At 53.8% G+C, this 27,479-nt stretch overlaps 1 protein-coding gene across 1 annotated transcript; it reads left to right on the top strand.

Annotated features, from left to right (window-relative positions):
- The first annotated feature begins 23 nt into the window (after nt 1-23).
- On the top strand, nt 24-27,233 carry Adgrd2 (adhesion G protein-coupled receptor D2). The gene is given in 25 exon segments (XM_047525472.1): nt 24-113; nt 4,600-4,726; nt 5,074-5,286; nt 5,600-6,241; nt 6,618-6,716; nt 7,069-7,103; nt 7,105-7,155; nt 7,402-7,683; nt 8,606-8,717; nt 9,378-9,512; nt 10,157-10,280; nt 10,650-10,755; nt 17,860-17,915; nt 18,496-18,622; nt 19,720-19,823; nt 20,058-20,160; nt 20,420-20,573; nt 21,039-21,172; nt 21,245-21,360; nt 21,546-21,666; nt 24,144-24,185; nt 24,294-24,471; nt 24,940-24,998; nt 25,260-25,290; nt 27,042-27,233. Coding segments are annotated over 25 exon segments (3,285 nt in total). The 3' UTR covers nt 27,086-27,233.
- Nucleotides 27,234-27,479: the final 246 nt, after the last annotated feature.

The raw sequence follows: 27,479 nt of genomic DNA, 5'->3' as shown, positions 1-27,479 counted from the left end.
TCTCCAGGAGGTACTAGGGAGTCATGAAAGGTTTTGAGCAGGGGAGGAACAGAATCAGGTGGAAATTTGAGAGCGCGTTCTGTGACTGCTTCGTGGGAGAGGTGTCGGAGCAGGTGAGAGGGGAGGCAGGGCTGGCTCTGGGTCCATCCTAGGTACTCAAGGCCCAGGACTAAGCATGTGGGGTGGGGGGCTCCACTGTGTCTATAGAGAAAGATGGCAGTGACCCCAACACTCAGGAGTCTCTTCTCACAGCCCTCCTTTTTGCCAGAAGAGGAAGATGATTCTCCACATTCCTGGAAGAAACAGAATTGAGACTTGCCCAAGCCACATAACCTCTGGTTGATGGCCAAGGCTCCATTCCGTGGGGACTGTGGTGGCCCCAAGGAGGAAACATCTGAACTGTGGGCTCCCGTTTCGAAATTTCTGGCTCTGGACTGTGAGATGTTTGACTGAGGGACTGAGACAGGGCCAGGGCCTGGGGATGAGGACCAAAGTGTCCTCAGTCCACCCTCCCGGCTCCCCTGGGGCCTGGCTGCCCTCTCCACTCCCCACCCTCCTCCCAGACAAAGAGTGTGAGGAGGCCAGTGGCTATCGGTCCCCCACAGCCTACAGGTCCTGTCTGTGGAGACAAGTGGCCTGTCAGAGCTGCCCACCATAAAGCCGATGGATGGCCCTCAGCTGGCAGCTGGACAGTGCGTGGGCTCTGGGGAGGACAGATTAAGGCAGACCACACCCAAAGCCCACCCCGGCTGCCCAGGAGGGGCCTCAAATTGAGGAACATGTGCCCCCACAACGGTATTTGTCCATCTCCAGGAGAAATGCCTGTGAAATGTGACCCAGGGAGGGGAGAAGCTGGGCTGGGGGACAGGACAGGGGCCCTGCTGAGAATGCAAAGGTTGTTGCTGAGGCTCCAGGGAGAGCTTTGGGAGGGGGCCAGCAGGCAAGCCCAGAGGGCATCGAGGGAGACTGCCAACGAGGTTGATTGAAACGCTGCCCCAGCCCTAGGGGAAAGAGCAGTGTGTAGAAAAGATCTGGAGTACACCCTGTCCTTGCTGTGTGACCTTTGTGAATCCTGGTCGCTCTCTGGACTCAGTTTGCACATCTGTCAAATGGACTCTCAAGAATCCCTGCCTTGAATGAGATAGGGCAAGTGCGGTGTATCTATTTTGCATTACTGTGATGAAATACCTGAGGCAGTGTACTTCGTAAAGAAAAGTGGTTCCTTTTGGCTCAAGTTCTGGAGGTCCACAGTCAAGCAACCTCACCTGGCAATGGTCCTCCTGCTGGCAGATTCCCAAGGAGGCATAGGGCATCACATAGAGAGAGATAGGGGCATGAGTGTGTGCCTCTGGTCTCCCTCTTACAAACCACCAGGATGCCCTTGTCAGGGCTCCACCCCTTGACTTTATCTAACCCTAATCACCTCCGCTCTGAACACATGGTTGGACTAAACATCCACTCTTAGTACTTCACAAAGGACATTTGTACTTCAATACGAACTTTTGGGGAACCTCAAACCATATCTGCCCTTCTCACTGGTTCTGGAAACTTGAACTTTGTGTGAGGTGAGTAGGTCACAAACAGGAGAACCAAGTCCTGCATTCATTCTGCGGACCCAGAAAGCTGTGAAATGCTCAGAGACCTGCCCCACATCGGGACCCATTATCCCCTAATTTTTATTTTGAAAATTCTCAATCCCAGAGAAAAGCTGAAAAACTAGCACACTGAACACCAATACACACCTCACTTTGAGCCCCTTTCTTCTTTTAAGAATAAACCATCAGAAGATGGCAAATTTAATGTCCTATGTATTTTTTCTAATTTTTTTCTTAGTTGTAGGTGAACTCAATACCTTTGTTTTTGTTTTGTTTTTTAATGCAGTGCTGAGAATCGAACCCAGTGCCTCACACATGCTAGACAAGTGTTCTATTACTGAGCTACAGCCCCAGCCCCTTGTCCTAGTATTTTAACACACGAAAAGAAAGAAAGAAAGAAAAGGAAAAAAAGAAAAAGAAAAAATCGACAATTGTGGTACCAGCACGCTACACTAAAAATGTTAAGTTTGGGGGCTGGGGTTGTTGCTCAGTGGTAGAGCGGCTCTGGATTTGATCTCAGCACTGCATATAAGTAAATGAATAAAAAATAGAGGTCCATCAATAACATTAATAACATATATATATATATATATATATATATATATTTGTTTTGTTTTGTCTTTTGTTTTTTAACGTGAAGTTTTGACCAGAATGCTGAATTGTTGAATGGTCTGTGTGCCTGGCACCTCATGGTACAAAAGATGGGCTTTGTGAATGAGGTTGATGTCATTTCGATCTCACAGCAAACCCAGGGGATATACTCCATTTCTCATCCACATGTAACAGATGGAAAACTGAGGCTCTGAGAAACTAGGTAGCAGTGCCTCAAGTCAGAGACAATATGAACTTGGAGCCGTGTGACCCCAAAGCTTTGGCAGGCCCTGGGCCACCCATCCTGAGTTCCTTCCCAGCTGGGAATCTCTGCCAGAGGTCAGCCAGGGTGCGCCCAGATCCCCCAAGCGCTCGGCTTCCCTCTGCACCCTCGGGCTGCGTTCCCTCCGCAGCCCAGGGCCCTCTCCCTTCCCTGCCTTAGGTTTTGAACGGCCTGATGAAGGCTCTCCAGACAAGGCCCTGCCAATGGCCCTGAGTTTATTTTGGACCCAAGTTTCACAAGGTGGCTGTTTCTAATCCAGTGACTTTGTGTGTTGGGGGAGGTAGCGACAACAGGCCGCATCTAAAGACTGAAGGTGTCCCCCCAGGCCCACCCGGAGGGCGGTTCTCCTGCTGGGGCCGAGGGGCGGGGTCTGCCAGCACCGCCCCGCCAGCCGGGGACTGGAGGGCGGCGAGGCGGGAGCCAGCGCACACACCTCGCAGACCGCGAAGGGCCCTGGCGCCAGGCGAAGCGGGTGAGAGCCAGGGCTGGGACCTGCGGGGGAACCAACGGGTGAGGGAGGCCCCTGCCCCAGGCCACCGCCTAGGAGGCTTCTCCAAAGGCCTTTTGCAGAGGGGACGCGCAGCGGTGGCCAGATTTCGCATCTCTCTCTCCGGGGTCAGTCCGTGGTGAGCAAAGAGGGCGGCGCGAGGTGGGCTGGAGGGGGCAAAATCCAGGGTGAAGCTAGGAGTCGGCATCTCCGAGCCGCCACGACGTGCCCAGCGCAGGCGAGGCACCGGCCGCACTCCTGCACTCCCGCCCTCCCTGGGGCTGTGGCCAGGGACAGGAGGATGCAGATGCGATTTAATAGCAGGGAAAGTGACAAAAAATTGCTGCTTTTCAGAGCCCCAAAAACGTGAGCCTTCAAGTCCTCCTGCGCTAAGGCACATTTGATTTCCATGTTATAGACTTTCTCTGGAAGAGAAGAGAAGGTATGCGATGTCATTGGTGATGGCTCCAGGCCCCCAGGGTGCATGAGGCCAGCTGGCAGGACTGTTTTCTGAGACCCATTTGTGCATGGCCAGGACTGGGGCAGAGACCCAGGAGGCTCTTTTCCCCTGCAGAATCCCCAACTTGCCAGGAGTGACTCCTGAATCACCCATGATTAGGGGATCTGGCTGGATGAGGCGACTGAGCCCTGATCTTGAAGGAGGTGCTGCTGAGAGAGTGGGAGTCCACATGTGGGGGCAGGGCCACAAAGGTCTGGAGAAAGGATGCATTTTGGGGAGCAAGTAGAAAGGGGGTCATGTGGGGGATGCTTTGAATGTCGAACTGGAAACCCCCAAGAGCACAGGTTCCTGAGCTCCTGCTTTCCCCTGCAGGACCCCTGAGCTGATTCTACCCCTCTCTGGCCAGTGGCTTGCTGCTGCCCTCCCCAGTTCACCAGGGCTACGGTCACCAGTTTCCTTCCTGAGGAGGCTCCTGGAGACCATCCCTTTGTGCAAGCAAATGTCATCCCTAGTGGATGGGCTTCAGTCTCACTGGTTGGCTCCCAGCCCAGTGGGGTCTGGGAACCAAACAAAGGGCACCCTGACCTGCAAGAGCCAGGGAGTGGCAAGGCAGAGAGCGCTGAGCTTTCATTTGTGTTGTGTTGTGTTTTGTTTTGATTTTCCTTTCTCAGTCCACATTGGCCAGGTCTGTGACCCCAACTGTCTCTCTGTCCCTACTGGATCCAGAATGGCCCCCTGGTGTTACTGCCTGCTCTATCTTCTGGTATTTGAGCTTCTGTGGGGAGGGGAGTTTGGGGCAGGAGGTCAAAGGAGACCCAAAGCTGCTAGGGTTGCACACCATGAGGTCACTGTAAAGGTTACACAAGATAAGCCCCTGGCATAGAAATAAAATAAAAACACCCACTAGGGCTGGCAGCATGGCTCCATAGTAGAGCACTTGCCTAGCATGTGCAAGGTAATTCCCGTTCTCTCTCTCTCTCACACACACACACAGAGAGAGGAGAGAGAGAGAGAGAGAGAGAGAGAGAGAGAGAGAGAGAGAGAGAGATACATAAGCACCCACTAGGTGTGATGCCTCGAAAGGGGAAAAGGCTCAGGGCAGTGAAGCACCCTGCCCAAGACCAACAGCACAGCCTGCAGCTTCCACTGCACCCCTGAAGTCCACAGGAGGCATTGCACACAGGCAGTGTGTGTGTGTGGGGGTGATGGGGAGGCTGTTCCAGCTCTCACCTGTCTTCTCTCTCAGATCAGGACTCTCTCTGGGACACCCTCCAACTCCCCAGGTGAATCAAGTCACCCCTGGGTGGCAGGTTGGTAAGAGAGATCACCCCCCTGAATCTCCTCCCCCAGCTCAGCCAGCCCATGCTCCAAGTGGTGCACTGGCCCGGAACTCCAAGGAAGGGAGTAGAGGGTACTTAGTTCTACCTCACCCCACCCCAGGAATTGGGCCGAATGCTTCACTCCTGTCCATCTCCTTCCCGCCATATAGATTTAGAGATTTGCAGAGGAATGACACTCACAGGTCATAGAGCATGGCCAGGGACCAGCCCCATCCAGGCCAGAAAGACTCTTACCCCGGTGTCCTTCAACCTACCCATTCCCAAAAGGGTGAGATGCCCACACAATATTCTCACCCTTCTTTCCTCTCCCCTTCCAGCCCCACTGGCCCCTGGCGAGGTGGTGAAGACTGCAGATGAGGTGTGCAAGTTTCCAGGGCAGCCGCTGAGCTGGTGGCAAGCCCAAGAGTCTTGTGAGCAGCGATTTGGCCACCTGGTAATGGGGCCGGTAGATGGGGTTCTTGCTTCGCGGCTGCGTGACCCGGTCTGGGTGAACCAAAGAGAAGCCTCCCTGCGGAGACCCCCTCGGAGGCGTGAGTGCGGTCCAGGGCCCCAGGGAGGGGAATAGTGCTTTGGCGACATTCAAAGATAGGAGCTCACAGTAACAATACTTGTGAAATGAACTTGGAGTAACATCCCGTTGCATCTCCAGATTTCCTTGCTGTGAACTGGAAGTAGGGGTTGACCCCGGGCAGGACAGTTAGAACTCCCATTTCTTTCTTCCGGAGGTGGGAGGCATCCCGAATCCCATGAAGGGCCCCGCAGCTGCGCCAAAAGGCAGTGACAGGCATGAGCCTGTGGGCGGCTGGGGAAATTGAGGTCTCAGCCCTCGCGTCCACCCCTCAGGCAAGCGCACCACAGCAGCGCTGGTGTTCAGAGAAAGGACCGCGGACAAGGCGGCGCGACTGCGGACGCTTCTGCCAGCTCTGGAGGCGCTGACGGCGTGCGCACACTTACAATGGGACAGCAACTCGCCCGAAGTGGCCGCGATCTTTTCCCTCGCCGCCCCTGCGCTGGCCAACGCGCTGCAGCTGCGAGCCTTCGCCGAGCCCGGCGGCGCTGTGCGGGCGGCGCTGGTGGTGCGCGGGCACCACGCCCCATTTCTCGCAGCCTTCCGCGCTGATGGCCGCTGGCACCACCTGTGCGCCACATGGGAGCAGCGCGGAGGGCGCTGGGCGCTGTTTGCTGACGGGCGGCGGCGCGCCGCGGCGTGGGGACTGGGCGCGGGTCACCCGGTGCCGCCCGGCGGCATCCTGGTGCTGGGCCAGGATCAGGACTCCCCAGGCGGCGGCTTCTCGGCACATGACGCCTTCAGCGGCAACCTCACCGATTTCCACCTGTGGGCGCGGGCACTGAGCCCCGCGCAACTGCACCGGGCACGGGCCTGTGATCCACCTCCTGGCGGCCTGCTCTTCGTCTGGGACCCTGGCTCCCTGGACATTACACCCTCACTGCTGCCAGCGGTGCCAGTACGCCTTCCCTGTCCGGGTACGGACGGCCCCGCCCCTCCTGTTGGCTCGACTCCCCGCCCCCGGGCTAGTTCTGGGCCCGCCCCCTAACTCGGATCCTGCCCTTCTGATCGCCTGACCCAGTTCACCCTTTGCCAACCCCGCCCTGGCTCAACTCTGGCCACGCCCTCCTGCGCCTTGGACACCCGCCGAGTCCCAGTAGCCGGATTGTGTGGGTTCACCTGCTGCTGGCTGCAGGGCCCCTCTCCCAGGTCTCACATTGCCCCTTAACCCCGGAGCAGAGTGTCCTGGTTCCGGGTCCAGTGAGCAGGCGCCTTTGAGGGCCGCACTGGTGGTGGGTCACATGACTGTAGGGAGCTAGGATATGGTTTTGACACCTTCCCTACCCCGGCCAGTGCCCTCAGAGGAGTGCCCCGCGTGGAACCCAGGATCCCTCACGGAGAGCTCGGAGCTCTGCTTGCAGCCGCAGCTCTTCCTCTGCTGCTACAGGACAGGTGCGCCCTAACTATGCCCCTGGGTTCTCGAAGCCAGTGGAGACAAAGTGATTGACAAAGTGGAGCTAATGATTGACAAAGTCTGGGATTCCCTGAGCTTCAGGACCTCCTCCTGTCTAGACTACAGGACAGTGGGATCAGACAGACCTGAGGATGAATACCAGTTGTGTGACCTTAGGCAAAGATTTTTACCATTCTTTGCCTCAGTTTCCCCACCTAGCACACAGTGTGTAAGGCTCTAGACACAGCTGTGGATCTCCTCTTTCTTCCCTGGGTGGGGGTCATTGAGCAGGCTGGCACCTCTGGGCAGGGGAGTTGCCCAGAGCCCAGCCTGGCATCTGCCCCTTTGTAGAGACCTATCAGCAGCTGCAGGATGTCCATTTGTGGCGGGGGCCAGGATGTTATCAGCAAAGTCAACGCTTTGGCCAACACTCTCGTGGTGAGCCTTCTCCCAGGAGGCTGGAGAGTCCGTGGGTACTGTGGGTACCTTCACCTATAAGGGGACAACCACTTGATGTTCTGTAGAATTAAGACTACTCATGCTCCCTATTCCATAGCCTTTGAAGCTCAAAGCTTGTGACAAGTTAGAACTGCACCCACCAAAAAGACCCTGGAAAAGCCCAAGCGTGGCCCCTCAGGGATCCTCTTGTGACAGCCAGGCAGTCACTGTCGTCTCTAACCACAGCTCTTCCCAGACCCCCTCTCTGAAGCCCCCAAGACCCTGACCCTGGACGAGGCCGTCAGGTTCCTGGGCATTCTGGAGGGAGTCCTGGCCAAGGAGACAACTCCACTGGGGCCAGCTGCACTGCTGGCTGTCCTGCACTTCCTGAAGAGGGTGACAGCCCTCGGGGCTGGGGAGCCGGAGCCCTTGGCAGGGCCCTGGCAGCAGCTGGGCCAGGGCGTCATGTCTGTGGCCAGCCAGATCCTGGAGGAGCAGTTGGCTGGTGCGTGGCTGTCCATCAGTGAGGTGAGGCTGCAGGGCCAGAGGCCTGGGCTCTGGTTCTGTCCTTGCTAGCGGGTTGTTGTGTGGTCTTGGGCTCAAACAGGCACCCATTTTTAGGCTCCATCTCTCCATCCCTTGGGAGAAGCTCCTCTTTTTTTGTCTATTTTATAAGCTGAACTTCCATTTGAACAACAGTGTTCATATTAAAATGATTAAGAGCCACTGATCAATAAGGGCCTTCCCCATATCCAAGAATCTGCTTACCGCCCCAGGTAACAGGTTCTCTAGGCTGATTGGCTGATTAATCCGCCCATCTTGTCTGCGGCAACAGCAGACACTTGGGAGAAAAGGAAATGCCATCCAGTTGGAAAGACCGATGGACCCTCATCCTGGCAAAAATGGCCATAGACCTGGGAGTGATTGACCCAGAGAAGGGAAGAAACAAGAGCTCATGGACGTTGCCTGCCAGTCTCTGGGGCTATAGGAGCAGACATGGTCCCCGTGGCCTCAGAGGACAAAATTGGGACCAGGGTGTGGGTTAGAGTGGAGATGGCATGACCCAGGAGGCTGGCTCCACAGAATGAGTCACCTGGACATATAATGAGAAGCCCATTCTGGGGAGCATGCAAACCCACCTTTCACTTGGGGTCTGAGGCACTGGGGTAGATGGAGAAGAACTGGATGCTGAATCTCATTTCCACCCCAGAAAATGGGGGTTCTCTCTCCTGTCTTGCTCAGGCAATGGAGAGGAGTTACGGGTGGGTCAAGTGACGTGCCCAGAGTAGGTGTCCCGTCAATGTGAATTCCCGCCTCCCTCTTCTGCTCTCGCCCCTCTCTGAGAGTGGCAGGCCCACCTCTCAGAACATTGAGCCTGTTAACCCAGGATCAGGGGTGGTGGCAGTGGGTGTGGAGTGTGAGAAGGAACTGAGCCGTGGCTTCCTACCAGGTGGTCGGTGGACCTATGGCCCTGGTAGCGAGCCTGCAGCGCCTGGCGCCCCTGCTGAGCACCACACTGACCTCTGAGCAGCCCCAAATGTACATCCAGCGCGTCAATGCGGGTGAGCCTGCCACCCACCCCCCACCACCACGGGGCTCAGGCGTCCCTCCTCAGCCTGCTCCCTGGGAGTTGTCTGTGCTACAGACGCTCCATTCTGTTTTTGCCTTTGCCACACTTCGTCCTCCATCCTAAATGCATTTTCTCCCAGAAAACTCCTATACATTCTTCAGAACCCAGCTTGAGCATCATCTCCTCTAGGAAGCCCCCCTAGCTTGAGTGCTCTCCTGGCAACTCCTCCCTCCTCAGTTACCCCAGCATCTTGAACCTGTCTCTCCTTGCATTTGTGGTAATTATAAGATTGTCCCCCTCTGCCTGATACTTCCTGGGTGTCAGGGCTGTTTCCGAGCCGCCTCTGCATCAGGGTCAGACCCAGGGACACAGTCTGAGAGTCGATTGAGTGGGGGCACACCTAGAGTGGACCTTCAGGCACAAACTTGTCTTTCAAGTGCCCACTGTCTTGTGGTGGCTCTCCCAGCAAACCCTGCCTTCTCAGTGACCCTGTCTCCTGCACTCAGAGAAGTCAGATTTGCCGGGGGCAAGTGACCAAGCCTCTCTGAGCAGGAATGGTGGCAGGGAGGGGCCGAGCTGACCCTGCAGCTGGGCTGCTCGTCAGAACGACCTCACTCCCATGGGGCCAGCCACCAGCCCCATCTGATCCTAGGCCTGGAGGTGCAGAGCCTACGTTTGAGGGAGGCCAGTGCTCGGGGCTATATATTCACAATGCCTGGTGGGCATCCAGAGGGGCCCGGCCACATCCACATCCCCGCAAGTGAAGTGAGACAGCTCCTCCGGAAAGGTGGGTAGGGACAAGGGGTGGCTGGGTCCTGCTGGGATCCGATCAGACCTCAGCTCTGACATTGTTAGCCATGCTACTTTGAATGACTTATCTTGTGGTGACTCCATTCCCTCATCTGCAAAATGGCCCTATTAGCTGGGTATGTGGTGGCGCACACCTGTAACCCCAGTGACTCAGGAGGCTAGGCAAGAGGATCGCAGGTTTGAGGCCAGTCTGGAAAACTTGGTGAGACTCTGACTCAAAATAAAAAATAAAAAGGGCTGGGGGTGTAGTTCTCGCCTGGTGGGTTGTTATGAGGGTGAAAGCATCTACCACATTGTAGTGTCAAATGAGTCTCCTCCACTGACCCCACACTCCTTTTCTCAGAGGTGGGTGGTAGAGGAAGCCCCCTACCAGTCCTTAGTCCCACAGAGGGCAGAGATTAAGGCAAGGGACAAAGGGGTTTGGAGCTGTGAGGCTAGGTGCATGGCTATGGCTGGTTGGAAGTCTGTCACTTGTTAGCCTTGTGATCTTAGGGAATGCATTCACCCCTCTGAGCCTTAAAACTAAGGCTATCTGTAAAGAAGGGAGAGCCCTACCCTCAGAGCCAGCCAGTGCTTGCTCAGTCACGGGGCCGGGCCTGGGTGCCCCTCCCACTCAGCCAGGCCTCTCCGGAGTCACCGTGATCCACAGCTGGTTCACCTCTAGTGTCTTCCAGTATGTCCTGGGGGCACGTGTCCTAGAGCCCCAGGCTTCTGACAGCTCAGAGGAAGCTGACAGGATGCAGAGGTGAGTGGCCCCGCCCAGCATGCTGCCAAGGGCCTTGCTCCCCCTTGGTCACTGGGGAGACCAGTCCCCCACCCTCTCCCAAGCCCCCTTCTGGTGGACAAATCTCGGCAGGCCAGGGTCCCCTCCCTGCCCCCACCCTTCTGGGTCTGCTGAAGGGAAAGCTGGTGGAACATGGCTCACCCCATATTTGTGGTCCTGTCTTCTGTGTTGAGACTCAGGGAGGGAACAGGGCTCACCTACAAGTTCCCAGGGAGGACTGGAACCCAACACCCCAAGTTCCAGCATAGGGTTTTCTAGATGTTGGGACACCCAGCTGGGCATCATCTTTCCCTACTACAACCACCCTTAAAGGCTCCCTTTCTCCCACAGGTTCCTGAGCACACAGGTGGGGTCAGCCATCCTCTCCTCTGAGGTGTGGGATGCTGCCGGGGAGGTCAGCACAGCCGTGACCTTTCACCTGCGGCACCAGGCCCAGGTACTGGGGGATACTTCTGGGAAACAGCCACTGAGGCACACTTGTCCTGGTTCACCACCCCAGTTCCCCAGTATTTGTTCCTCGAACAATCAAGGTTTAGACATGCCCAAGAAACATTCCCCTGGGAGCGATCCCCGTTGTCCTCAAGGGAACGGGAAGGGAAGCCATGTTTGGTGGGGCTTTCTACCCAGCAGCCACCTCTAATAAGCAGCACTGACTTCCTGTGGCCCTTGGGAGAGGCCATGTGATCGGCCTCAGCTTTAAATGGCAGGTAGGGTTTCATTCTAGGGCTGTGTAACTCAAAGAGCAAAGTCACACTGGTCACCACTGAAGCATGTGCACAGGGATGTTCAGGGTCTTCCCTGCAGCACGCAGCATGGGCATGAAAACAAACCCAGGTAGGGGGTGCAGCTCAGCAGCAGGGTGCTTGCTCGCCCTGGGTTCCACCCAGCATCACAGGGAACAGGTCTCTCTGTAGTGCACTGCTTGGAAAGCTCCTGAGAGCTGCCCAAGGGACCAGTTAGCTGGTGTTACATAAAGAACGAGGTATTTCTCTATAAACGGACACAGAAAGATCTCCATTTCATCACGTGTAATTCCCAGACTCCTCCTCCTCCCTTTTGAAATATCAGAATATTTCAGAGAAAGTTTACATCTCCCCACAGTAATTCTGGACACACACATTGCACAGTTCACCACTGTTTTTGTATATCCTTCCAAGACTTTTACATAATCCATTTGATTAAAGTGTCTGTCATCCCTTGGTATCCACGAGGAATTGGTTCTATGACCCCCTCAAAGATGTATCAAAATCCAAGGATGCTCAAGCCGCTTCAATAAAAAGAAATAATAGTTACAAGAACCTACACAAATCCCCCTATATACTTTAAATCACTTCTAGATTATTTGTAATACCTAATACAATGTCACTGCTATATAAATGTTACTGTAGTGTATAGTTTAGGGAATAATGACAAGGAAAATCTGTGTTTGTTTAGTACAGATGCAATTAAAAAATATTTTCAGTACACAGTTGGTTGAATCTGTGGTTGTGGAATCTGAGGATAGAGAGGCTCAACGGTATAGAGTGTACAATCTGACAAGCTTTGACCCGTGCATGTTCCCACGTACCACTGCCCCAGTCCAGGTACAGCATTTCTGCCTTCCCAAAAGGCTTCTTTGTGCCTCTCTCTCACCTGTCAATTTTCCATACCAGGATGTCACTGCTCTGCTTTCTGTGACCCTGGATCATGTCTGCCTTTGCTAGAGCTTCATACAATGCAATCACTGTAGGCACTGAGGTCTGCCTCCTCTTGCTCAGCAGGTGGGCTAGGAAGCACCCACGTTTTGCACATTTCAGTGGTTCATCCTTTTAACTGCTAAGTAGTATTCCATTGCATTGGAGTATCAACATTCGTTTTTCCATTTACCTTTTGATGGGGCTGTTAGTTGTTTTCAGTTTGGGCTTTCATCAGTACATCTGCTATCAGGACTCATATGCAAGTCTTTTTTGTGAACATTAGATTTCTTTCTATTGGGTACATTCTAGAAAGCAAGCTTGCTGTGTTGCATGGTAAGTATATTTTAACCTTCTAAGAGACTGTCGACCTGTTTTCCCGAGCATTCACACCATTTACCTCCCCATCAGCAATATATTAGAGTTCTGTTTGTTCCACATCTTCACTAACATCTTCTTGGTCTTTTATTAACTCTTCCTTTCTTCTTTTAGTGGTACTGGGGGTTGAACCCAGGGGTGCCTTACCATTGAGTCAGATCCTAACCCTTTTTATTTTTTATTTTGAGACAGGATCTTGCTAAGTTGCCCAGACTGGCCTCAAACTTGCAATCCTCCTGCCTCAGCCTCCCGAGTCACTAAGATTTCTGTGCCTGGCTTATCAGCCTTTTTTGTGGTTATATATTGATATCTCATTGTGTTTTAAAATTGCAATTCCTTGAAGACCAGAACTCTTGAGCATCTTTTCATGTATGTGTTGGGTATTCATTTATCTTTTGTTAAGGTATGTTCAAATTTTTTCCCCAATTATTTTTTGCTTCTTTATATATCCTGGATATAAATCTTTTTTCAGATATGAGTTTTGTGAATAATTTCTCCTAGTATTCAGTTTGTCCCCCCACCTTTTTTTTTTTTTTGTACTGGGGATTGAAACCACTGAGCCACACCCCCAGCCCTTTTTTGTATTTTATTTAGAGATAAGGTCTCACTGAGTTGCTTAGGGCCTTGCTAAATTACTGAGGCTGTCTTTGAACATATGATCCTCCTGCCTCAGCCTCCTGAGCCACTGGGATTACAGACGTGCTCTACTGCGCCCAGCCTGCTCCTTTTTCTTAACAGTGTCTTTGGAAGATAAATTTTCAATTGTGAGGAAGTCCAATATATCCAGGTTTTATTTTTTTTTCTTGTATGGCACATGCTTTTTGTATTCTAAGAAATCATTGCCAATCCTGAGGTCACAAAGATATTTTCAAAGAAGTTTACCATTGTAGCTTCCACATGCAGGTCCTGTATTTCAGGTATTTTCTGTTTTTTAGGTAAGTTAAAGATCAACATTCATGTCTCCCATATGGACATCCAGTTCCATGCCATTTGTTGAAAAGCTTCTTTCCCCTTTTGAATTATCTTGCCATCTTTGTTGAAAATAGATTGTCCAGATATGTGTAGATCTAGTTCTGGGCTCCTTGTTTTGTTCCATTGACTGTATGTCTGTCCCTTCACTAATCCCATTTTATCCTGATTAATGAGACTGTACATAAATTACAATCAGGTAATATGAGTCCTTTTTTTCAAATTTGCTTTGGCTAACCCAGGATCTTTGCATTTTCAAATAAATTTAGAATCGGTTTGTCAGTATCAATGGAAAAATCTTTTGGGATTTTGACTGAGATTTCATTGAATCCATATTATCAATTTGAGAGAACTGGCATCTTAGTAATGAGTCTTTTGATTCATGAGCAGGGCTTATCCCTCTATTTATTTAGGTTAAATTTCTCTTAGAATTGATACACTCTTTCTAGTATGCAGCTCTGGAAGATACCTTGTTAAATACATCCCTAAGTATTTCAGTTTTATAGTTTTAGATGTGAATTGTTTTCTTAATTCAATTTTATTTATTTATTTATTTATCGTGCAGCACTGGGGATCAAGTCTGGAGCTTTGAGTATGCTAGGCAAGTGCAATACAACTGAGCTACACCTCCTTAATTGAATTTCATTTTAAATTAATTTAATTTTAAAATTAAAATTTAATTTTAATTAAACTCCTATATAGCAATACGATTGCTTTTGGCACAATGACATTATACCCTGAAACCTTGCTATACTCACTTTGTCTTTCTAGTAGCTCTTCTAGAGTCATTAGAATTTTCTGCATATCTGATTGCTCACTTACCTAGATGTTCAGTCCTCAGCACCACATTAGAGTAAAGGTATTGTGTCCACCTACAACTAAAAAAAAAAAAAAGTAAAAAAAAAATGTGTTTTTTTGTTTGTTTCTTTTTTTTGCGGTACTAGGGATTGAACCCAGGGCCTTGTGCTTACAAAGCAAGCACTCTACCAACTGAGCTATCTCCCCAGCCCTAAAATGTGTTTTTTTTAAAACACATTTAAAAAAAAATTGTGTTTGTTTGCGAAGATAGTTTTGTTTTCCCCTTTCCAATACATGGCATTTTTCCTTTTCTTGCCCTATTGCAATGGCAAGAATTTCTAGTTCAATGTTAATAACAGTAGTGAGACCAGGCATCCTTGTCTCATTCCCCATCCTAGAGAGACAGCATCCAGTCTTTCACTATGTAAGTGTGATGTTAGTTGTGGGTTTTATAGATGTCCTTTATCAGATTAATTTCTCTGCTTTTCTGGTTTGCTGAGAATTTTTATCAGGAATGTTTTTGAATTTTGTCAAATACTTTTCCCACATTGACATGATGCTATGGTTTTCTCTTTTATTATGTTAATACATTAAATTACATCAATTGATTTTCAAATGTTAAATTTATCTTGGATTCCTGGATCAACTCCACTTGGTTATGGTGTTTTATCCTTCATATATATTGTTGGATTCATATATATTATTGTTCTAATGTTTTGTTAGTGATTTTTGAATTATTTTTTAATTATTTTTGAATTATGTTCATGAATAATGTGTTCTTTAGTTTACTGTAATGTCTCCCTCTGGTTTTGATATAAGATTATTGCTGACCCCATAAAATAAGCTGGAAAATGTTCTCTGTAAATATTTGATAGGCTTCACCTGTGAAGTCAGCTGGGCTTGGCATTTTCTTTGCAGAAAGACTTTAAGTCATAAAATCTGTTTCTTTAACTAATATAGGTTATTTGGGTATTTTATGTCTTCTTGAAATAGTTTGAAAATTTGTGCCTTTAAAAGAATTTGTCAACTTCATCTAGGTTGTCCAATTTCTAGCATAAAGTTGTTCACAATATTTCCTTATTAGGGCTGGCATTGTAACTCAGCAGTAGAGCACTTACCTACCACATGTGAGGCACTGGGTTCAATCCTCAGCACCACATAAAAAAATAAACAAAATAAAGATATTGTGTCCATCTACAACTAAATATAAATATATATATATTTATTTATTTATACATACACACACACACGTATTTATGTATTTCCTTTTTACCTTTTTAACATCTATGGCTTCTATAGTGATATTTTCATTTTCATTCCTGACCAGCCCAGATAGAAGTGCACCAATTTGTTTGTATTTTCAAAGGACTTTTAAGATATTTTTATTTTTAATTGACACACAATAATTATAGATATCTATGGGGTGCAGTGTGATATTTTGATACATACAGTGTGATATTTCAGTATTTAATGTGTAATGATCAGATCAGGGTAATTGGCAAATCCAGCACCTCAAACAGTTATAACTGCTTTGTGTTGGGAACATTCAAAACCCTGTCTACTAGCTATTTTGAAATATGGTTGTTGTCAATCATAGGTACCTTACTGTGCTACATAGAACATTAGATTTCCTAGTGTTCCTATCTACCTATACTTCTACCCAACTTGCCTCTGGTACCTGCTCACCATCCTCAAAGGACTCGGTTTAGATGACCCTCATTTTATTGGCAACATCCAAAGCATCTCATAATCAGGAGCCGGTCGAACATACACCTTCTGCTCTCCATCAGGCCAGCCTGATGTTGACCTTGGCCACATCCTTGTCACAGAGCTTCGCCTTCCATCTGGCGCTTGCTGGCCTTGACATTCACAGTGAGCACAAGCATGTTGCTGTCCTCCATCGTCCTCACGGAAGACGGAATGGTCGGGGGAGCTAGATGCTGGCATCGTGGTCAAGCTCGTTTCTCTGGGGAGCTTGCTTCCAAGGATGTCAGCTGCCTCTGGAGCAGCAGTGTCTTGGGCTGCCAAAAGATGTGCAGCTCTTTTTTTGTGGCTAGGGATGTCTCGCCTTCTTGGCCTTCGAAGTGTGACTTTGTCTTTGTCTTCAAGGGGGAGGAGCTGCCTTCTCCACTTTAGGTGCCATCTTGGTGAAAAGGTCCACTACAAGTATTTCTTTGCTTTTGCAAAACCAAGATCCTTGCTCTTTCAACTGAGCCATGCAAGCAGTTGTGGCTTTTTTTCTCCTTTCTCTGCAGCTGTTTTCTGCATTGTCTCAGTCACAGGTGGCCCTCACTATCCTGTCACTACTCAATCCTAGCATGTGGAGGTCTGGGCTGTTGTGGGTCCAGAACCCCTAACCGCTCTCTTCTCCTGGGAGTGGTCCAAAATGAACATGATCCTCCCCTGAGCATGCTCCCAGGGACTCTGCAGGGTTGTTTCTGTTATGATTAGCCCTGCCCAACCCTGTAAACATCTTCACTCAGAATCGGTTTGTGTTCTGGTGACTACTTCCTGGTTTGGGAGCAGAAGACACCAATAGTTTTGTGACTTTTGTGGGTACACCTATATTTATATTTCAGTTTACACCATTTGAAAATGCCATCAGTGGTGCAATAATAACCCATTTTTTAAAGTATAGGGCCGGCTTTATTTGTGTTCCTGGCCCCAGATACAGAATCTGAGCCCCAGGAAAAGTACTATGAATGAATACATAGGATGAGACTTCAGTCAACCCAAGAAACAGTATGTTCTCTGGAGCCATCATCACTGAGGGGGAAAAGGGGAGTTGATCAAGCAGAGGCCCAGTCTCAGCTCCTTGCTGTGTGATCTGGAGCAAACTAAGCCACCTCTCTGAGCTCATCTGTAATGACATATTCTTATCCTATCTCCTAGGATGCTGTGACAATCAAACACAATAAAGAACTTGAAAGTGCTTGGCAAAACACCAAGTGAGGTGACATTGCTGTTACCCTTCCAGTCAGGACAAAGAGCCCAAACCTAAGCCCAGGCTGCCTTCACTGCTTAGTTCCACCATCTGCCTGGTAGCTCTTCATTGCTTAATGACATCTAAAATCTATATTGTTGCCGGGCGTGGTGGTGCATGCCTGAATCCCAGCTACCTGGGAGGCTGAGGCAGGAGGAATACAAATTCAAGGACAGCCTCAGCAACTGAGCAAGATCCAGTCTTGAAATATAAAATAAAAAAGGCTGAGGATGTAGCTCAGTGGTAGAGTACCCCTGGGTTCAATCTCCAGTACTGCAAAAAAAGAAAGAAAAAAAAAACCTATTTTGTTGTCCTTATTTAATTTCACAAGAACTAACCTGCTCCTTACAATCCTCTGGAGATCTGACCATTGTGAGATTAGCTGTGAGTTTTCGCGGGACACAGTTTAATTCTGTCCCGAGGGGGCTCATGCCACGCAGGTGCAGCATGTTCAACTTTTCCTTAACAATGAATCATGGAGATCTCTCTGCTTCAGGAAATGGAGACCCCTTGACCTGACAGGCACAGAGCACCGGGGAGGGCAGGGTCACGGTGTTGGCTGCCCCCGCCCCGCGGTGGCCGCCACGCCTTCCTTCTGCCCACACCCGTGCCTTCTCCACACTGGGCAGTCCTCAGCGCCCGCCGTCGCCCCCATCCTTCTGGTCTCGCCCTCCTGCCGCACGTCTGCCCTGTGCCCCACCCGTGCTCATGTGTCACCGGTCCCTGTGTCCCGCCCTAGGCCTTCCCTCAGAAGCTGGTGGAGCCTGTCTGTGCTTTCTGGAACTTCAGTATCAGGTGAGTCTCCATTTCCAGGTTTTTTAAAATACTACAGCCTTTAAAAAAAAAATGACATCCACTCTGCTTGCCAGTGAGGCAGGACTCAAGCGTGGTTTGGGGCTCCACAGACTGCCCCGCAGGGCAATTCCAGGCCCCACCCAGCTCCCCGACAAGCGGGGCGGGAGAACGTGTTTCCCAGCGGGTAGTGAGCTCCCGGTCGTCGGAGGTGTGTGAGGAGGCCACGCTCGCCTCCGAGCTGCTGAGGAGGAGACCCTTCTGTGAAATGGGTGTCAGGCTTGAGGCGGGCCCTAGGTCACTGAGGAGAGAGGAGGATTAGCACCAGCTCCCCTGCGGGGCCTTTACCCAGGGGAATGGGTACCGATGCCAACTGCTTGGTCATTAGGGTGATCACTGGTCTCAGCCTGTCCTCCTATCATCCCTGAGAAGGTTAAGCACATTTGGCAGCAGGAAGCTGAGGCCCCAGGCGGGGCAGGGCAGCATTGGACCCAAGGCCTTGGGAGGCTCTCCCCTGCCTGCTCCCTGAGGCCCCCATGTCCGCCAGGTCTCAGGAGCCCTCTGCTCCCTCCCCACCCCCAAGTCCACACACAGGGGGTTCCTGGGCCACCAGTGGCTGCTCGGTGCTCACCCTGTTCCAGGACTCTACCGCCTGCTTCTGCAACCACAGCACCAACTTTGCTGTCCTGTTGCAGGTGTACGACATCCAGGTGAGTGTAGGGGTGGGGACATTGGAAGGGTCTTACAGGCTGAGCAGAGGGGAGAGGGCCCAGCACAGGGAGGAGGGAGCCCCGCACCACAGAGGGAGGAGCACGTCAAAGACCACAGTCCGGACCACTGGGCATGGGCGCTCTGTGCTGAGAGGCACCGGTGGGTAACAGGTTGGGGTGGCCTGTGGGGGCCTGAGGGGCCGTGGGGTCTGGTGTTCAGAGATGAAGAGCCAGAGGGAAAGCCAGGGGCCTTGACTCTGCCAAGACGAGCCAGGAGGCGTGTCAGTGTGGACAGGTCAGGAGGCCGGAGAGGCCGGCCTCTCTGGAGCTGGAAAGGGACTCCAAGGTCACTTTGCTAAGAGGTCAAGTTAGACAGGGCTGGAGCCTCTGGAAGGCTGGGCTCACTTGAAGCATTGGGGAATGCTCTAGAAAAACATTATTAAACACACTTTTTCCTGTAAAAACAGAGCGTGGACTTGCTCCACGTCATAAACAGCCCACCTGCAGCCCGGCGTCTTTTTTCCCACATTTTTCCATCGGTGCCTTGCAGGTGTTCCTCCTGGTGGGTGTGTGGTTACGTGTCCGTGCGTGACAAGACACTCACTAGAACTACACAACTTGGCCAGTGTCACTCCCAGCACGCCACACCCCTCGGTCCCTTTCCTCTGCTGATTTCCGTGAGACCCGCTTTCCTCTCTAGCTCCTGCGTGTGAGAGGAAGCACGGCCCTCGGCCTTCTGACTTGGACTTATTTCGCGTAACATGAGGGTCTCTAGTTCATTTTCCTGCAAATGCCGTGACTGCATTTTCTTCCGGCCCGTTTCTGATGAGCCTCCCGTGGCTCCCCACGCTAGTCCTCTGCCCCGCGGAGCCCTCCCCTCCCCGGGGCACATCAGCGGCTTCCCGCTCAGTGCTCTGCCAAAGCAGTGGGCGGGGCTGATGGGGCCGCTATGGCGAGAACCAGCAGGAGAGGAGCATAGGCAAATGCTCACTTAAGCGCCTACTGTGTGCAAGCCTGGACCTTGAAGGCTGGTGCTGGCGCTGGCCAAGTCTAGTCTTGGTCAGAGTGGCAACAGGGTCCTTTCTCTCCCTCCCCAGAGAGACCCCGAGGAGGAGTCACTTCTGAGGACTCTGTCATTTGTGGGCTGTGGCGTGTCCTTCTGCGCCCTTGCCACCACCTTCTTGCTCTTCCTGGCAGCTGGGTGAGGACAGCTCATGGCACCTCACCCGTCAGGGGCCTGCACGGCCCTCCTCAGGCCATACTTGTTCCAGCCACCTTGGTAGGAGGTCTCCCCTTGGGGCATGGTGAACTCCTGGCCGAGCTGCCCTCTCAGCCTCCATTAGCTCAGCTTCGGGGGAACCCCGGCAGGATGGGGTCCGAGAGGGTGTGGGGACTGGTGGTGCTGTCCTTGTTACCAACTCCTCTGCCTGTCCAGGGTCCCCAAGTCAGAGAGGACCACAGTCCACAAGAACCTCACCTTCTCCCTGGCCTCTGCTGAGGGCTTCCTCATGGCCAGCGAGTGGGCAAAGGACAACAAGGTGGGCGACCAGCAGGTGGCCGTGCAGGCTCTGGGGGCCCGGGGAAGCAACTGAGGGCCTTTCTGGATTGTCCCCTGCCCTTGCCATCTTCACCTGGCTACATTGCCCTGGGGAGAAGCTGGCCCAGGGAGGAAAGCTCCTGGGTGGTGGAGCCACGGCCTGCCCGGAGACCTCGTCCGCTGACCCGTTTGGGTCGCAATGCCAGGCATGAGCGAGGGACCCGGGGTGACCTCAGAGGGCACCCTCCCCCTTCCCACAGGTGGCGTGTGTGGCTGTCACGGTGGCAATGCACTTTCTCTTTTTGGTGGCATTCTCCTGGATGCTGGTGGAGGGGCTGCTGCTGTGGAACAAGGTGGTGGCCGTGAGCATGCGCCCAGCGCCCAGGATGAGGCTCTACCACGCCATAGGCTGGGGTGAGACCCCCACTCTTGCTCGATTCTCCCCGCATAGCCCCTGTTGTCACGCAGTACCACCCCGTGCCCAGTACCACCTGGTGCCTGCCACCACAAAGCACCCAGCACCACCCAGCACCCAGCATCCAGCACCACTCAGTCTCTGATAAGAGCTGTTTTCTGGGTTCTCTGCCTCACCCCAGTTCCTCCTAATCCTCCTCCACTTCAGCAACCTCAGTTCCTCACCTCAGCGCTGTCCCCAACCCACCACCCACACCCACTCCCAGCCTTGAGCCTTCCATCCAATCTCAGCTCCCAGTCCCAAAATACTCATGGCTCCAATGCCACCCCAACAGTATCAGCCCCCAGCCCTGCTCCCCACTCTCCCAGTGCCCCGGACAGCCGCTACCAGGGCTGTGGGCTGCAGCTCAGGATCCCACAAAGAAGAGCGGGGAAGTGGCCTGAGCCCACTCCTGCTTTGCCCAGGCATGCCTGTGGTCATTGTGGCCATCACCCTGGCCACACGCCCCCGTGACTACGTGGCCGCCGGACACTGCTGGCTCAGTGTCCACACGGACACCATCTGGGCTTTCGTGGGGCCGGTGCTTCTCGTGCTGACGGTGAGCGGGAGGCGTGGGGGTGGCGTGTGTGGGCTGGGAGGACCCCTTCACCCACTGACGCCAGGTCTCCAGGCCAACACCTGCATCCTGTTCCGCGTGGTGATGGTCACCGTGTCCAGCGCCCGCCGCCGTGCCCGCATGCTGAGCCCACATCCTGGCCTGAGGCAGCAGATCAAAATACAAGTGTGGTGAGGCCCAGCTTAGGGAGGGAGGCCAGGACAAAGCCGGCAGCACAGGCCTGCTGGCGCCTGGTGTGGGCGGAGTCTGTGTTGGGGGTGTGGCCGTGCGGGTGTGAGGCGTGCTGAGCAGGTGAGCACACACGTGTGCACACACATGCTTGCTCATGTGTCACACGTGCCCACGCATGACACAGGGCCACAGTGAGGCCGGTGCTGGTCCTTCTGCCCATCCTGGGCCCAACCTGGCTGGTCGGCATTCTGGTGCACCTCAACCCTGCCTGGGCGTATGTCGCCGTGGGCCTCAATTCCTTCCAGGTACCTCCAGGCTCTGGCCCATGCAGACTGGGGGTGACCACAGATGAGTCCGGCAAGCTCCTGGGGAGGGGCGCCCTGTCCCAGGCCCTTCTCCATCCACGCAGAGATCACTGGTGGCCGCCCCTGTGCCTGGCACCATGGGCCCTTCTACTGTTCCCGTAGAACTCAAATTTGGGGAAGGCAGATGATGATCCAGATGAGGAACTGACGTGTTGGTGAGGGGTGAGGCGGAGGGGTGGGGCGCTAGCCCCGGTTGTCCTCTCCCCTGGGCCTTAGTGGCTCGGCCACCTGCCAGGCAGTAGGGAGGGAGGGGACAGAAAGCAGGTGCTGCTAGGGGTCCGTGGGGGCCAAGCCAGGCGCCTGATTCGACATACACAACTCCCAGAGTGGCGCCCTCCCTCCCTCTCCCTCTCTGTGGGTGTGGTGCTGTTGGTCGGCCGGCCAGGCTCAGCTCTGGGCTGTGTCCTCTGGGGCCTGCTCCCCTGCCTCTCTCCCCAGGCCTGGCCTTTGCCTCGCTCTTGCCCATGCCATCCACTGGCTGTCTTCCTCCTGCCACCCCACCTGCAGCCCTCTCCCTCTCTCTGTCTTGGGCATAATGTGGGCAGGATCTGCCCTCAGGACAGTGGCTGGACCACTAGGTCTAGAGGGACTAGAATCAGTCCAGCCTCATTTTGTTTCCTTTTTACCTCCTGTGCCGGGTTTTGTGGGCAGATAGCAAAGTCTTCCCTCTATAACCAGCTATAGCTCACACTTGCCCTGGTGGAAAGTCCCCCAGGCCTAGTTTCTACACCTGTCTAAAGGGTGTCAGAACCCCACCCACTTCAAAAATCATCCTGGGTCCAACTGCAACATTTGCAAAGCATGCAACCCAGTACCTGGTACGTGCCCAAGCCCCACCAACGTGAGCTAATTTGTTTTGTTGGGTTGTTCAGCCAGCTCCTCCCTGTGCCCACGACTCCTCCCTCCCCTCATATGGGGAACATGGTGGTGACCAGGGTCAAGGAATCCACCTGTGCAGCTTTCAGCCTGAGGGAGAGATAGAGACCAAAACCACACAAACACAGTGTGGTACCATTGGGGCCAAGAGACCAGTGGGGGACAGAGGAGTCCCACCTGGGAGGCAGAACGGGCACTTCCTGGAGCGGTTGATTCAGCCAAGATCTGCTGGCTGCACCAGGTGGAGAGAAAAGAATATTTAAAGCCAGGAGATCACGGCGGGATCAAATGGGGGGAGACATGAGAGGGAAGGCTGGAGAACAATGGGGCAGGAGAGCGTGGAGGGCCAGACCACTCAGGCCCCCGAGAGCTGTTATAAGGAGCTCAGACTGTGTCACAAGGGTCCTTGGGAACCATGGAGTGCATTAGGCAGTTGCTGGTGTAGCTGGGTGGGCACTTGCAAACATGCCTTTCTGCTAGGAGGTGTGACACACACCTGTAATCCCAGTGACCTTGGAGGCTGAGGTTCAAAGACAGCCTCAGCAACTTAGTGAGGCCTTAAAGACTTAGGGAGACTCTGTCTCAAAATAAAAAATAAAAAGGGCTGGGGGTGTGGCTCAGTGGTTAAGCCCCCTGGGTTCAATCCCTGGTACAAAGAAAAAAAAAAAAGAAAAGAAAAGAAAAGAAAAAAAAGATACCTTTGTTTGGGGCTGGAGGAATGGATAGGAGGAAAAGGGAGACGGGAAGGTGTGCCTACCTCCATAGAGGCTGCAGAGTGGGCATAGGCTGGGTTTGGGGGCTGTGTGTCATCAGGAACTGCCTTGGGAGTTAGAGGGTGGTGGCATGGTCTTAGCTTGTGCCTAGGAACAGGAGGAGTAGTGCAGCTCTTGGGCTCTGCCTTTCAGCCCTGGAGGTTGGAAGGTCTGTCAGTTCGGGCCCCTGCCTGTGTCCTCCTGTCCTGGCCCCAGGGCAGGAGCTGTTGCCATGTTGTCAAGGACCCTGAGGAAGTCCTACACTCCAGTCCCACCTGCTAGGTCACATGGTAGCTTAGAACCCATTCCTCTGTCCCCAACCCTGGGCCTGAGGGTCCCTGTCCATCAAATGGGAAGAATGAATGCCCCTCACCCCACCCTGCACTGTGGAGCTGCTATGGAGGTCATGTGAGACCCCAAAAGTGATGGTGCTTTGTGAGCCGCAAGACCCTCCTGGGCCCCACGCTTGTGGGAAGGGGGAGCAGCTTGCCCAGCCATAGTGCTGGCTCTTCACACAAAACACCTCTTGCCAGAAAGGAGGGAGTCCTGGCCCCTCTCCGATGCTTGGCCTTGGCACTCGGGCGGCAGGGAGCCACAGAGGCTGCAGACTGGGTGGAGTGAGGCAAGCCCTTGGGGTTCCCACAGACAGATGCCACAGCAGCCCCTAGTGTGGGGACAGGGCTCAACCTCTGTGTCTGTGTCTCTGCTGTGACCCGGGACCACGAGGCAGGAAGCCAGGCTGGGGCGGGGGCGAGGGTGTGGCCACTGTGACTTTGGGTCTGTCCCCAGGGGCCGTACATCTTCCTGGTCTATGCTGCCTACAATGGGGAGGTGAGTCGAGGTTGGGGGCTGCAGGGAGGTGGGGTGGGCGGGACCTCCGCCCGACACGCAGGCCCAATGGGGAGGTGAGTGTCTCGGCCTGACCTCGCCTGTCCACAGGTGCGGAGCGCCCTGCAGAGGGTGACCGAGAAGAAGGCGGCGGCGCTCACCGTGGGGCGGGCAGGGCCCGATGCTGTCACCATTTCCTGTGGGACCCGCCGGGGCCCTGCCAGCCCACAGCCTCCAGGTCCCTGGGAGGTGGCCAGGACCCCACCGCGAAGACACGTGGCTCTCAGAGGTCCGGCCTCAGTGCCTCGGGGTCCCCCTGCTGGGTCGGAACAGTGCCCACCGCAGACTGGCTCTGGAAAGCCGCACACGTGGGGCGGGAAACGGCTTTAAAATGGCTTGTCCAGGGCTGGGGTGTAGCTCAGTGCCCAGCGAGGCCCCGGGCCTGGGGCCCAGCCAGAGGCGGGGTGGGACTTGCCCGGGTGACCTGAGTGTGTGCAGGGGCAGGGGCGGGGGTTCCTGCAGACAGGTGAGTGGATGCGCTTGGGGCCCTGAGGCAAGACATGGGTTAAATGACCTCAAGTCCGGTCCAGGGTTCCAGTGTCCCCTTGGGTCTCGGTTTCCTTGTCACTAATCTGAGTAAAGCTTTGAGGGATTCGTAGGGTATTAGATAATGAGGACCCCACCTGGGGCAGCAGGGCAGAGAGGGCTTCCTGCTTCCGCCCCTAAAGTCCACTGATCCCATGTTCTTCCCTACCAGGGATCCGCGGCCCCGGAATCCCCACAGCCTTCTCTTCTATTGCAGAACCAGAGAGACTGGTGAGGCAGCAAGTGTGGCCGACTGGGTTGGAGAAGCCACAGGGAGTAGGGTCGGGTGGTGTCGGGGGGCTTCCCCTGGGGTTCTGTCCCTCAGTTGCCGGGCTGAAGGGCCCTGGAGCAGCAGAGAGCTGCAGCCTGTGAGTGGCAGAACTGAAGGCCAAGGCCACTGGGGTTGAGGCGGGAGGAGTCACCAAGGTTTTGGGAGGTTCCCCAGAGGAAGGGAGGAGGAAGCCGGGCCACCCTGTTCCCCTCTGTCCTTAGGCTGTGGAGCTGACGGCATTCAAGGCTTCAGGTATAGCCCACCTTGGGGAGCTCCCCCACCCCCTTTGGGCCTGGACACCCCCACACCCCACTGTGCCAGATGAAAGTGATTAGAGAAGCAACCACACCACCCTCCACTCTTTAAGGGGCCCTACCCTCACTCTATTCCTTGCTGGTCTCTGAAAGTCTTCCTTTAGGACACTGGGCTGTGCCAGGGACAAGGCGAGGCTCCTGAGGAGAGGGTCACTTAGGGGTGAAGTTGGAGGAACCCTTCCCAGAGCAACAAGAAACCTGCCTTCCTCTGTCCACTCTCCCCAGTCCCCAGTCCCAGTGCCCAGCCTCCTGCTCTGAGGGTCCTTTCAAACCCAGTGAAGGACAGTGCTTCCCTCCAAGGTCTGGGTTTCCCCAGTTAGACTGCCGATAGGCCATGGAGAGGGGAGCCTGCAGGGGCAAGTCCGTGCTCGGGTGAGGATGGAGTTTCAGGAGCTCAGCCTGGCCCGAGGGGAGCTGTCTCTACTCCCCCTGCCAGCCTCTCAGCCTCCAGTCTCACAAACAGAGACCAATACTCACATGCTATTTCTTTTTTTCTTTTTTCTTTTTCTTTTTGATATTAGGGATTGAACCCAAGGGCACTTAACCACTGAGTCACATCCCCCCATCCTCAGCACTATTTTAAATTTTGAGGCAGTGTCTCACTAAGTTGTTTAGGACTCTCTAAATTCTGAGGCTGTCCTCGAACTTGTGATCCTTCTGCCTCAGCCTCCCAGGTCCCTGGGATAATAGGCAAGGGCTACCACACTTAGCACACACTATTTCCAGCAAGGGGTGAGAAGCCTGTTTGGGGAGCTCTTCCTGGGGCCCAGTGCCGTGCCAAAGCCCGACATCTGATTCTAATCCAGAGACCTGGGAAGTGGCTTTGCTGCTTTCCTCCCATTGCACAGATGAGCAAACTGAGGCATATAAAGGAGCAACACCTAGCCAAAGTCAGAGGCAGAGCTAGAGGCAGGACTGAAGGCAGGTCCAGCCATACAGATGGGAGAACTGAGGCACTGCCGTAATCATATGGGTGTGAGGCCAGGCGCATGAGAACCCAGTTCTGTATGACTCTCCAGCTGTGCTCAGCCTCTTGGAGGTTCCGCTTCCCCGTCTGCAAAACGGGCCAGAAGCGCCCCCTGCAGGCGGGTCGAGAGGGAGCAAGGCACCCAGCGATCCGAGGGGCGGGGCCTGGGCCCCGCGGGCCCCGCCCCCACCCGCACTCGCGGGCGCAGCGCATCTGCGGGAACAAGAGCCGCAGCGCGCCTCTGCGCTCAAGTGACAGCGCCTTTGTCTCTGCTGAATGGGTGCGTTGCTAAGGCCGCTCGTAGCAACGGAGCCGCTTCCACCTCGGCCCCACCCTCCGAACCCCCAACCTTGGCCTGGTCCCCCGACGCTCCCGCTTCTACTCCCCACCTCAGCCAGCAGCCCACTCAGACAAGGGTGCGGGGGAGTGGAGGGTGCTAGCTGTGCATCCCTCATGGTGCCTCCCGCCCCTCCTAAAAGCCCTGGAGCCCAGGGTAATGCAGGGTTCTAAGGATGGAGAAATTGAGGCTCAGAAGTCATTAGGAGGCCGCCTAGGGTGGCCCAAGCCAGGATTCCCACCCAGGTCTTCCCCCAGCCTTCCTTCCCAGACCCCTCCCCATCTTGGCGATTCTGGGCCACTTTCCCCCCAGGTTTCTAGAGAGTGCATGGGGGCTTTCCTGCAAGCCCCTCCCCAACTCACCTGACCTGGGGACATCCTCCCAGGAACCCCAGACTGGATAAGAGGCACGACTGGCAGCCCCAAGTGACAGAAGAGCAGCCCTGGATCCGCCGGCTCCCAGCAGCAGCACACTGGAGTGTGCCCCCCGCTGGGGCTCCCAGTAACTCACCAAGGTCACTGTCCCCTACCTTCCTGAGATTTGTTCCTGCCCACCTGCCGCCAGGTTCTGGCTTGCCCTGCAGTGTCTGGTAATAAACAATACTGCTGAGACTCTACCTGTCCCTGTCTGTGGGGTCCTCCTGCCTGGGGAGGGGAAAAGATTGCAGGCTCCGGGAAGACGGGACAACAGCTTCCACTTTGGCTTTGGCACTCAGCGTGGTCACTGGGGGCACGTCTTACCACCTGCCGCTGGCAGGGCTGAGCCCTTATCACCTGCAGCCGCCGGTCCCCACCTCAGCCTGAGACCGCCCTCTCCCCTCTTG

This window comes from Sciurus carolinensis, chromosome 14 (assembly GCF_902686445.1).
Source record: "Sciurus carolinensis chromosome 14, mSciCar1.2, whole genome shotgun sequence".
NCBI lineage: Eukaryota > Metazoa > Chordata > Mammalia > Rodentia > Sciuridae > Sciurus > Sciurus carolinensis.
Note: the sequence above shows the minus strand (reverse complement) of the source record. Positions and strands in the feature narration are given on the sequence as shown.